Below are 13,081 nucleotides of genomic sequence, written 5' to 3' on the forward strand. Positions count from 1 at the left end.
TACAATAAAAAAGCACTCTCCTGCAAATTGCTGGATGATTGTGAAAAAAGCCCAGAGTAATATGTTGTGTCCCACAAAGTAGAGTTTAGCTATATAAAATGAGATATATGTCCATTTTATTGTGTCATTCAGATTTTATTTTCTTTACAGTGAGTTAAGCTCCTTAGTGATTTCAGTGCACAATATTTTAGTATATATCTGGAAGGACTACTATGTCTGTATCATGGATCACTGCACAGTGCCTTTCCTTCTAACACAGAGACGTCTTTACAGAGGCTTGTCTATTTGGTGACAGTGCTCTTTGCATCAGATGAATAATTGTAATTGTTTCTACTTTCCCCCAGTCTTTTCTGAAATGTTGGAATTTGCCCTTTTAGAGTGAGACCAGTAGTGCCATGAAATGCACCAACTCCGTTTAAGCCTTCTGCATTCTGCTTAACAACACCGTCCGTGCTGTTGTGAATCTGGAGCACTGAAGTTGCTTTTCCAACTGTAAGCGTATAAATGTACAAGGCAGCCCCAGTGCTCGGGGACGTGAGAATGAGCAGAGCTCACCGAGTGTCGATCTGAAATAAGTTTTTGTGGCTTTTTTTTTTAATAACATGCCAAAGCAGGCTCAGCAGTGGGCTTGTGGGCGCCATATTCTGTTTTCTGTGCAAGGCGCCGGCCCAGCAGGCCTCGGCTAATTCATGCAGGCCCTCCTCACTGCTGGAGAAGACAGACTCCAAGATGGCAATCAAGGCTTGATTTGCCAACACATTTCCAATGATTAAAATGTAATTAGCACAACTGAGCACCTCCTCCCCAGCTAATTTTAAGGCATGCTGTGACAGGCAGGCAGCCGGCTGTGCCTCGGCCCAGCAGCAGATGGAAGCGAAGGCAGCGGGAGAGGAAAACCATTTTGTGATGCGACTGTTTGCATCAGAAAACCATCAGGACGCGCAGCTTTTAGAAAGCCCTTGACGGCAGCACATCAAATTGGCACTGTCAGATCTGACCCTGGCAATCTCTGCCATCCTTCATACTGTCCCACACTCAAAGGAAAGCAGCCTGCAGCCTTAACTCCTTCCGCTCTTCTGCAAGTACCCAAGTTTTCTCATTGGAAGACACAGGACTCCCAACGCTAATATGGGGGGCTCACATTGGCAAGATAATAAGTGTTTTGCAGCTTTTAGCTTGAGATTTTAGTGCAGCTCCTGGGCTCTGTTTCACAGGTGTGAGCAGTAGCCGTCATTGTATCAAATGGGGAACCTAACGGAATTGATCTTAAATTTTCAGGCGCATCTGTGCTGTAAAAGTATGTTTTACAGTACTTATATCTGCCACTGCTCAGCTCCAAATGAATACAAATAACGTGGAGGTTTTTTTTAAAATACAGTGTAATTTAAAAAAAAGGCTCACTACTGTGAACACTAGAAACAACTAAAATGTTAGCATTTTAGTATACATTTAGCTAAATATGTAGCTTGTCTTAGTTCTTGATTAACTTGTAAACATCTTAAGTACCATACAGTATATGCTATGTATTTACAGAGTAAATTACAAGCATTTATAGATGTTACTAGTACTTTGAAAAATGAATGGTACTTTGAGAATAAGGAATGGTACTTTTCTTCTGATGTGGCCATTCTCATCACAATAGTCTTTTATAGCTTGAGTTCAGCGGAATGGGATGGAACCCTACTGCCCAAGACAACCGCACACTTAAAACATTAAAGATATTCAGAGGTTTTATCTGCAGGGCAGATATAGCTCTCAGCTGGATATTCTACAAAAACAACAGTAGTTTCCTGAAACAGAAAAAAGGATAAACAACATTTTTGATGTTTAGACACATTGTAAGGAAATTTAGTGTAACCATATTTGGCTTAAAGTAGGGAGGCTGAAAGCTGAGTATCTCAGTACATTCAGTATTTTCCTACATCAATTGTACATTCAGTACCAAATGAGAAGTCTGACATTCCAGTTCTACTTTTGCTAAACATTGAGGTCTGAGTATGCCGTATGAAAGACCTCTGTCTAAATACCATTGCCCTTGAATTGCATATCAATTTCACTACCCTTTCTCCCTATGGAGGATTAATGATCCTCGTATTTAACATGACTAAATAAAATAACTATACAGCACTGGTTCACCAGTCAAAGAGCAGGGTTACGCAGACAAGGCATGATTGTGTTTTTAAAATAAACCTCATTATGTTTCTGGTTTTCCTAACTATAATTGTCTTGGACATGTCTGGCCTCTACAAGCATTCTTCATGGTTAGATTCCTTTTTTGCATCTCCGGAGCATGCAGACATTTTGCCCGGAGAATCGTTTTAAAGACTAATTTCTTATTGAATAATAAAAAATGCTCGGGGCCAACAGGGTCGTCATGGGTGCCTGGGTTTTGTTTTTTTTGTTTTGGTTGGTATTGCTGATCAATATGCATCAATGTCCAAAATGTTGTAACGGCTTTCACTGCTGTTCCCTTGAGAGATGCCTTGCAAATCATTTGGATCAACACCTAAGTGGGACACTGTGTAGTTCTATAATAAATAATGAGCACATTCCCAGAGGGATGACTGTGCCTTGCAGTAATGCCTGCTATTTAAATGAGGAGGCTGAATGGTATTTTACTTTGAGCTGTGTATGACGTCAGAAAAATCAGATCTAGAAATGTTACGTTAATAATATCCTTTGGGTTTGGAACTATTGAGCAACCATTTCCCTTAAACCCGGTACTGCCCTTATATAGAAGAAAAGAAACAGCAATATTGCATACCAATGCCTTTAATATTTCCAAATATCGCTTTCCCATTGAGAGATCATAATTGTCCCATCCTGAACTTTTATACATTTGGTATATGTGATGGATGCGGTGGCACTATCTCGAAGTTAACAATGAACAATTCAAAATGATTGAATGGCTTGTATGATGTGCTTAATATACACTTAATATATACATCTAGCAGCCTTTCCTTTAGATGATGCACTATAGACCAAGTTAGGCTGCCCATTGTGGAAAGCCTGAAAATTACTATGCTAAAATAGGTTCTAGCAGAGCTTTCCTTGCAGAAGGCATTTTGACTGTTGCCATATTTTATTTATTTATATTTATTATTATTTGTAGCTTTTCTTATGGAGCGCAGCATTTATAAATGAGTGTGGTTTCTTCGCTTTAAGGACATACAAATTGCTTGCCCTTGCCTGTCAAGCATGATCCGCGGATTTTACTTTGCCCATTATGAAGGCAATTTTTACTGTCGAAAATTTGCATACCTCCTTTCTTGAAAAGTAATGACAGCAATTTCTTTCTCTCTCCACTCGCTTTCTGAGTGTCTCATTTAGTGGCACCTGCGAAACCGACAGGCGCGAGGATGAGAAGTGAAAGAGAGCAGTTGATTAAATCATCATCAAGTCGAGCTGCAGAAAGTCAATTCTGCTTGCCGTCTACAATGATATCCTTTTATCTTAAAGTAATGAGCTATGGCACTTTTGCATCGGGTAATGCGATGAGTTCTATTAGCATGTTCCATTTGCTTCACAAGCAAGGGCAAGTCATTTCGGCATGCTTATATCTCAGCAATCAAAGCAATTGGCTGCATAGGCAGGGAAGAAAGAAAAAAGACTCAGGGTGTTTTTATGGATCACAACACAGTGGAAAAAATAAATTCCCCCATTATTTTAACTCCTTGCTTGCCAAGCGTCCCTTTTCATCTGCACATTTGCTGAAAGGGGGCTCGTGAGTGATAGATCACTGCCTAAAATGTAGTCGGCTTCACCATTTTTCTTTTACAAAATGACATAAAATATGTAATAAAACTGCAGTCTTAAACAACATCAGTGGAGCTGTAGTATTTCAAATGCTTTTTGTATCATGCTTTTATCCTATGTTTGCTTCTTTAATATATATTCTTTCACTCTCAGAACCAGAAATCGCAAAGCATTTTTATGTGCTGCGGGTGACTTTTATGTATGACTGCTGGCTTTTTCTAAAGTGTATTAAAAGAGAGGAGAGAGAGTGTTAGAAGTGTTTGCACAGTGCGTTTATTGCCTTTGCATAATTTATGAGCTGTGCGAGCTGACCATCATTCGTCTCTGCCAGAGGCTGGCTCCTGGGGCTCTGGAGGACAGAGCTGTAAATTGGATGGCGTGCTCCTGCTGAGCTCGCAGCAAAGTCTGTGGGTCAGTGAGGGAATTCAGTGCCAGAAATTGAGCCGGTACCTTTGAGCTCTGTGGGGCCCCAGCTCAGCAAAGGCTTAAGCAGGAGCAATGCTGGCCCAACTCACAACACTGTCAATCACTGGCAGCCAATGGAGGAGCGAACCTGAGCTTTTTCATCACCCCGGTTTGCGTGCAGCTTTCATTATGGACTCCAGTAGCTTCCAGTCCTTGGCCATATGCTTAGCTTTGGAGACAAGATGCCTTCGGGTATACAAGAAATTAGTTAATAAAGAATTAAGTGGAGCTTGAAATTGAAATTGGGAAGAATAACTTTAAACCAACCCCCTCCCTCCCCTTTCTGCGTTCTTTTTCCTTTCTTTCTGTTCTGAGCTCCCCCACCCTTCCTTATTTTACACTAGGAAGCTTCTAGGAATAGACCAGACCTGCTTGATGCTTTGATTCGGAATGGGCATGAGTTTTTTTTCCCAAATGGTATCCGTCTAGTTCAGCCTGTGATTTTTTTTGGTGATTTTAATCTAGTTTTTTTTCTGATTTTGTTGAATGATTAAGTGATGATTTGATTATATACAGAGCCCTCCAAAATTATTCATACCCATGATGAAGCAGGAACATTCAGCATCAAATAACTGTAAAAGTTACAGATTGGATAATGATTCTGGCTTTACAAATTATATAAATGTTATACAGTAATCTGAACAGCATTGCAAAGAGCAAAGCCATGTTTTTCAAGAATAACTTAAGTCTGTAAAACACACGGGTCACATTCATTTCCTCCATTGTAATTAGTGGTTGCTAAGTCTTCCTTTTTCTGGGATTACATTGACTAGATGCCTCCTGTTGTTTGCTTTGAGTTTTTGGTTCAGATGTAAGATTTATGAACATGTAGAATTGCTGACCGTTTGGTTTCCTTTAGTGAAGAGCCGTCTTGGGTTATAATTATAAATGTTCAAATGGATTGAGGTCTGGAGTTTGAGATTGCCAGTCAAGAACATTTATTTTATGTGCAGTACCAGCAGGCTTCAATCTCTTGATAATTTCCACTACAGTGGAAAGTGGTAGACTGGTGGTAGACTTTTATAGGCCAGCCTGGAATGTGTGGAGGTAAATGACCAGTTGCCACCAGTCTTCCAAGAGTTTACTGACCTTGATCATGATTCTAAACGTTTCTATTGAACGTTTCCCATGTATTACCTCAGGGAAACAGGAAGCCTTCAGACACCACAGTATAATTCCGAAGACTTCTCCAGCACATCTTGTTGTAGATTTGTTTTTCTTTAATTTGGTTTAAAAGAACACTTAGAACTGTGAATATATGCGACCCTCTTAAATTCTGAAAATCAATTAATTCTGACAATATGACTTTACTCTGTGCATTGCTGTTATGATTACAGTATAACATTATTTGATTTTTTTTTAAGTGAGACACAGCATTCAGTCCATATCTCATTCTCTTATTATGTTTTGTGTTCCTTTTTCAGCAAGGATATGAATAAATCTGGTGGGAACCGTGTAACAGATCTAAAAAGTGTGCATAATTTTAGAACATAAGAAAGGTTACAAACTAGAGAAGGCCATTTAGCCCATTTTTCAACTTTTAGTATTGTCTATAATTTCTTAATGCATTATTGTTTTATATTTTATATATTGAAGAGTTAAATTTTGACCTGCATTTCACTGTGCATTCATCACCCATTCATTACTGTACAGTCACTAATCCTTTATGTCTAACACATTGTAAGAAATAAGATACACAACTCAGTGACCTGATTATATAATTTTTGTGTTAAACACCGAAATAAACAGTTTAGAATAAGTAATCTTACTCGCCATAGATTATCCATTTTAAGCATCGAATACAAGCTTATTCTTTCTGTGAATCGTGTAAATGGGACATCTTAATATTTCATTCCATGTCTCCCTAGAGTTTCAAACTCTGATACTCATTTGCTTGCATTTTAAGAATAATTTAAGTATTTAAAAATCATTTATTCCATAATCAAATTCAGATTTCAGCTGAATAAAGCCTCTGTTTGTGTTTATACAGTACCTCAGGTATTTAGCTATTAAATACTTCTTTAAAAAAGCAACGTATGGCTGTTTATTTAATAGTTGGTGATTTTGGAAGCTTTAGAGCTTCACGTTTAGTGAGCCCTCAAGCTCCTTTTTCATTTTTTTCTCATACTGTTAAAATGTAACAGAAATAGAGTAAGCAAGAGCAGTAAATAAATTTGGACGGTAATGTGGTGGCAGAGAGCCTCTGTCGAAATGGACATAGTTTAATGAGTTATGGAGAACTGACCATGCCCTTCTTTTGTCTTGCAGTGTGACAGCGAGAGTGACCAAGAAGAAAAGGTAGGGGATACATGAGCTTTCTCCAATTTACTAGATCTGCAGCTTAATGAATAACCTTGTTCATACTGTGACTTCAGCAAGGATCCTCTGTAAGACTTGTATTAAGTGTGAATTTCTATTTAATTAGAATTAAACAGCTAATTAATGACTGTGATATAGCCGCAATTAACTGTGCATTAATTATGAATAACTAACTGGCATGCAAAATTTAAATTGAACAGTTATGAAGCGTGTAGGAATTCTTCACACATAAGTAAGGTGCAAACAAAACAGCATGCTGCTGTGTGTATATATATGTGTGTGTGGATTTTCGTCTTGTAGATTTTGTCTGGATTTGTGTTGACTGATTCAGCTTCATGGAAACTCTTCATATCTAGATGTGTTCCACTTTCAGGAACATTTGAACACTATGCAGTATCTCCCACTAATTGTATGTGTTTTGTTTAGCATGGGGATTTCAAAAGCATCTTGTAGTTCCTACTGTGTAGAAACATACAAAATCCCCAATACCTTGTATATTGCATTCATCTTTGTAGCAGTTACTATGACCTGAAACAGAGGCAAAGGTCTGAAGTGTACCTAACTTTAGCTTTCCAGACAGAGTTTGAGTCTATACATCTTCATAAGTGCCTTACAGATGCAGTCTGTACTCTCACATGCAGTAGATTTATGCAAACTGTTTTGCATTTTCACCTCTTCGTGTGACAATGAATACCCTGTACAGAGCAATTTGATTGGTCAACATGTGTTGAATCCATGGGACTTCATTCATTTCCCATATAATCGTGTTTTCAACATGTGATAAATGTGCAGATCTTATGTCGTGTACAGTATATGACACTTTATTCAAGGCATTTTAATTAGTATGTTGTTAGTTTAACATTCCTGGTATCCTCCATAAAGAGAGCATACTAGGAAGATGTTTTACTTTATTCATGTTGAGCCCCCTGGGCCCATGATTTTAAAAGAGGTGCCAGATCCAACTCTCATCCGAGTCAGAGCCACCAGCAGACAAATTTTGTGTTTAGAAAAATCATGGCGGTTTCAATGATACACTGAAACATTTCTCATTAAAAGCTCAAATACTAAGAAAACAAAAAGATTTTCACTGGAATCTTGAAACTTTTATAAAATTATTTGTTCTAAGAATAATTTTGTGGAATGAGGCAGGTTTTCATCAATATTTTGTATTTTCATTTTAATGTACATATGTTAAGCTTATGAATAAATATGTACGCATGTTTAACAGCACATGGGGTTGCTTCCAGGCTGAAGATAGTTTTACAAGGTCAGTTCACATTTTTCAGTGGATACACAATCATGATGATTTCAGTTAGCTCATTCCCAAATCCTGCCTCAGACCCGAATTTAACATAATTTCATAATCATTTAATCAATGAATTAAATTAATACAATTTCATGATACAAGTTTTAAGAATGAGAGATTGTAGTTGTGTTGTAAGATAGTTATATAACAAAAGACACAATAATAATAATAAGTTCTGACAAGGGTTTCAAAACCTGGCATTGACTCTACCATTCTACTACACATCTAGATTGTTTTTTCTTTGACACTACTTGTTCTTATTAAATTCCACAAGCTCATAACCTTTCAAACAATTATTTACAAACTCAATTTGTGTACAAGTATGTTTGGCAGGCAGCTGAGCAGTCAGTTCTCGGTGTATCAATTTTAAAGCAAAGGGAGATGCACAAGCACCCAAGTGTGTTACAGTGCAAAACGGGCTTGTGGAGAAAGACGATTGTGCTGAATATGGAAGATCACTTTAGTTTTAACAGACTTCCTTATGCCTTGGATTCTGTTGACAGACATGTACTGTTTTCATCCTGGGAAATCCACTTTCTTCACACTTAAAAAATAATAATGCATCTCCTAAAAGCTGTGCAATGTTTTTTTTAACTTACGTAGGTTCATCAAAATAAAATTCTAAACATAAATTTGGATTTTACATTAAAGTCCAAACTCAATCTTAACTCTTTACTTCATTCATTGAGGTTTTAGTTAAATCTCTGACACCCTGGGTCAGTAGCGTTTCTATTTGTGCAATGCCATCAAGTACCATGACTGAAGGTGTATTCTTTTTGTAGTTCCATGTGTAATTGTTACATATTTCATTTACCTAAAGCAAGCTTCCCTAATTGCCTCAAGAGAGAGAACATGCAGTATGTTATATAGGTCTTCTTCAATCAGCAGCAGCTTCAGACCTATACCTGAGTGCTAATGTGGTCAAGTTAAACCACCACCAGAGTGGTGGCACTGTGGCTAAGGATCTGCACCTGTGGCTGGAAGGTGTTGGGCCCCTGAGCAAGGCCCTTAACCCCAGCTGCTCCAGTCGTATAAATGGCTGACCCTGCGCTCTGACCCCAGGGTTCTCTCTCCCCGCCTGTGTGTCTCATGGAGAGCAAGCTGGGGTCTGTGAAAAGACAAATTCCTAATGCAAGAAATTGTATATGGCCAATAAAGTGATCTTAATTTAGCTAATTGAACCCTGCTCCTGAGGTCTTGTGCTGTTATAATTTAAAGAGACAAGTTTGCTTGGCTATTGCAAGGGACAGTGGTCTACAGAACGTGGAGCACAGAAAGCAGCAATATTGGCCTGCCTAGCATAAGAGAAGTATAATTTCCATCCATAGTCCTTAACCATATTTGTTTGGACCTTAAAAGGTCAAATTAATAATTAAAGACCTGTCTGGGTTAAGAAACCCTTGTAATGGAAATTAAAGGTTCACTGCTTTGATGTAATACATATTTAAAATGAAATAATAGTTCCATGGAATACTACCCTCTTAGATGATGAAGTATTATAATTATAAATTTGGGGAAATCATAATTATTTTGAAAAAAAAATCTAGAGACATTTAAAAGGTCACAATAGGCTGCACTTATTGATGGGTAATATTTGATCTGAATGCAGTTTGCTTACTGATGTGTTAAGTGGTAATATTTTAATTACATACTTTTATTACATACTACATCACATTTGTTGTTATTTTTTTTTCTTATTTCAGTGTTTTTTCCACAGTCAGTTAGAAGTGTTTTTCCTGTATCTGAAGTCTAAAAGTAAGAAACCTAACAAATGCAGGCTTCCTTGCTGATGTGCAGAAATACTCATATTTTTGGATATTTTTGGGTGCTGTACAGAAGTTGTTTTGGGTTTGTGTAATGATCGCTGATGATGCAGTCTTTTCTGTGGTCATTGCAAATTCTGATTTTCTCACTGTGTTAAGTGTGCTAAACACTCTTCAAAGAAGATGCTTTATGTGACTGTGAATGAAATGTGCAATAGGCAAAAAAGCAGCTTCACAGGTTTTTTTTCACAGTTTTTTCTACAACTCTTCTCGTTGGTGCAGTGTTAGCTAGCGTTTGTCATTTTCAGTCATGTTACCAGTGGATATGTTGTGCCTTCTGCCAAAAGTTAATATCAAGGAGTGTTCAAGAGCTCTAATGGTTCATGATACTTGATTAATTAATTCTTAATGAACAAATTTAGGACACAAATTTGTCCTGGCTTGGAACTTTAAATTTACATTTAAATCAATTTGTAGAAAATTGGTTAGAACTCTGAAAATGTTTTGTTTCTTTTTTAATGATTTATGGCTATATTGTATATTACATTTTCAAGGGATTTAAATATTATTATATTGCATATTATTATATCCGCAGAAAATAATATCCATTGTGGATACAGTAGTTTCTTAAATGCAATTCATGAGCAACTCTCCTTCGCTGAAGTGTAAGAAAACGTTTTGTGCTGGCATAAGACATATTGCCTGGAGCAATCCTTGATTAAGCAGATAAATGTCCTGAAAGTGTGAAAATTTCAAACAGCAGCTAACACACAGTAAGGATCTTAATTTAATGATACCAGCAGGTATGAAGCTAAATGTGTGACTCACACCTCATGCTTTGATTTTTTTCTAAGAGTTGTACAGCTTGACATCATACATTTGTAGTGTTCCTATAATTATGCTGTGCAGGCCATAAATGCATTACACACTATCTTCATATTTGAGGATTGTTGTCTTGAGTGTTTCAGAAGAGGGTTAACACTACAATGGAAGCACTAAAACATTTTGTAATAGTGCAGCTTGTGGGCTTATTTTTTGATTTGCTTAAATAGGTTTTTCCAAGTACTGAAAGAAAATAGGCACTGCACCGATACCAGTGCCCTCCCTGCCTTTTCTTTCAGTGGAACACTAAGATGTTTCTTGATGCCGGTCATAATCTCAAAAGAATGTTTATCTGGCTGTATATTCACACCTTATTTTCTACAGTATGAGCATTGTAATCAAGTTTGATTGCAAATAGTTGAATGCATAGTCTTTGCAAAAGTCAAAAATAGCAGTTTAAAAATATACATTTCTATAAGGAGAAAAACTTTGGCAGCTCTGCCATAACCTTTGCTAGACACATGTACCACATGTTCAGACCCTCCCTGTCCTCTGTCTGTACCTTCCACAAGGGGGTTGGAGGCGTATGCTGTGCTGTTAATTTGAATTCAGCATAGGCAGTCTATTTACAGAATGCAGGGGACACCATCACTTTAGCAGGTCAAGCATATTCAGATGAAGACAAATGTTGGTTATTTGATTTCCTTAAAATCAGGAAATGAAAAAAGTGCTCTCCAGAGAAATCATGTTCCGCCTGACTTGAAAACTGGACGGAGGCATGTAGCCGTGATAAGAACAGCCACTCATCTCACGTTTTTATCTCTGAAGGACGGTCAGCACTGTCAGCTCGCTGACATGTGCATTATCCTTGTCATTTTAAACAAAGTGACCTGTAGGAAGGAGCACTCTGCCGTGACATGATAATGGGCTGTTGGATGACAGATAAAGTACATGCTATAAAGCAGCCCTTGTAGTAGTATTATTATTTTTTTGTTGTTTAACTGACAACCTAGAACTTCCCTTTTTTCCCCATAGACATCAAAGCCTGTTCATTTTTCAAAAGAGTTTTGCGAAGAATGGAGAACCTGTGAGAAGCACTGTGTGGCTGACAGGCAATCACAATTAGTTTGAATCACACGAAAAACACATTTAATAAAGGATATTTGCGAGAGAAAAAAAAGAAAGGCAAGGTTGTGGTAAATAGCTTAAGCTGTGCTTTTAGGATGCAAATCTGTCTGCCTTTGTGTGTCTGTGTACGTGTGGTTAAACTGAGTGGAAACCCAAGGAAAAGGAACAAACAAATTGGTAGAAAGATTGGGGGTTTGTTAGTTTCTTTCAAGTATGGACATAAACTCTGGTCCTGCTCTACAAGGTAGACAGTAAATACACAATCCAAACCAATAAGGGCAGAGAGACTTTCATTTCATTTTACCAATGACTGTTTTCTACTGACAAGTTAGCAGCACAGAAGTTTTTGAAAATGCCCTGCCTTTACTCTGTACATTTGTTGCAACACTAGGTTCTTCTTGTGAGTGAACCGGTTCTCAAACACAAGAAAAAATCTGTACCTTCGAGCCAGATCTTATAAAACACAGGATAGGCTGGATCTAGACCTGGATTTTTGTGTCATTAGGTCTTCAGCTTAACATTCCAAGCACTACAATCAGAGTTGATGAATGTATTTTCTGCCCCAAGATCTATGGGATCAGGTGGCATTTTTATTAGACGTAGCAGGTAGGATTTACTATTCATTTGGACTAACTTGAATCAGATTAATGCAGTGAAATTACAGGCTAGGCTGCTAGAGACGGAACCCTTATGTGAAGGTGCCTTTGATTTATCACTCACGGGTATAATATCTGTTTTCTTGTGTGAGGGGATACAGTTCAAACAACACTTTTCAGGCAGCTGGAATGAAGGAGAGAGAAGCATCACTGTTTCTAGAATCGACCACAGTTGAAGCCAGTTTCATCATTTGTATTGTTTTTTATTTTGCGATGTGGCAAAAATGTGCGCTAAACTAAAATCAAGTTTTTGTCCTGCTGCTTAATTTGAGATTGGTAATAAGACATCTATGTCTTTATATTGTCCATTGTTATTGAAGCTGCTGGAAAGTGTCAGAGAACAAAAACACATGAATGGAAGCCTTTGAGAGACATTTTAAGCAAAACATGTAATGGTGGCACGTACAGTTTAGTGAATTAGAGAGAAATTACAATATTATGATTTTTATTGTGTTAAAATCTGTCTTAAGGAAACATTCTATATAGACTGCAAAATGCAGTTGTAAACTACAAATATTGTGTGTGTATAGTATAGATATATATATATATGTAGAGCATATTTATATAGTGTGTATACAGTATATACACTATATAAAAATAAATATATGTACCATTAATTTACAATTGTGGTGTTTGGCACATATGCCAAAGAAAATATTTTAAGACATTACCATGTACGTTTTCAGATATAATTTATAGTTAGAGAAAAAATTCAGATAGAAGACAATATACTGTATGTATTGTGGATTTGAAACCAGAACCCTGAAGATGTGAATGGCATTAGGTAAAATCAGGTCTGTGCGTGAATAAAGAGTGGAGTGTACAGAGTCAACACTGATTGACACTAGAACAACACCTCTTTCTCC

The 13,081-nt window shown here is 37.4% G+C and overlaps 1 protein-coding gene across 2 annotated transcripts in view; it reads left to right on the plus strand.

Annotated features, from left to right (window-relative positions):
* Positions 1–13,081, plus strand: part of auts2a (activator of transcription and developmental regulator AUTS2 a) — a 327,281-nt gene that overhangs the window by 194,220 nt on the left and 119,980 nt on the right. For both annotated transcript variants that reach the window (XM_088906828.1, XM_088906830.1), the window contains one exon: positions 6,490–6,519. In XM_088906828.1, coding sequence (XP_088762954.1) covers positions 6,490–6,519 — 30 coding nt within the window. The remainder of the gene's footprint in view (positions 1–6,489; positions 6,520–13,081) is intronic.

This window comes from Atractosteus spatula, chromosome 27 (genome assembly GCF_055471065.1).
Source record: "Atractosteus spatula isolate fAtrSpa1 chromosome 27, fAtrSpa1.hap1, whole genome shotgun sequence".
In the NCBI taxonomy this organism is placed as follows: domain Eukaryota; kingdom Metazoa; phylum Chordata; class Actinopteri; order Semionotiformes; family Lepisosteidae; genus Atractosteus; species Atractosteus spatula.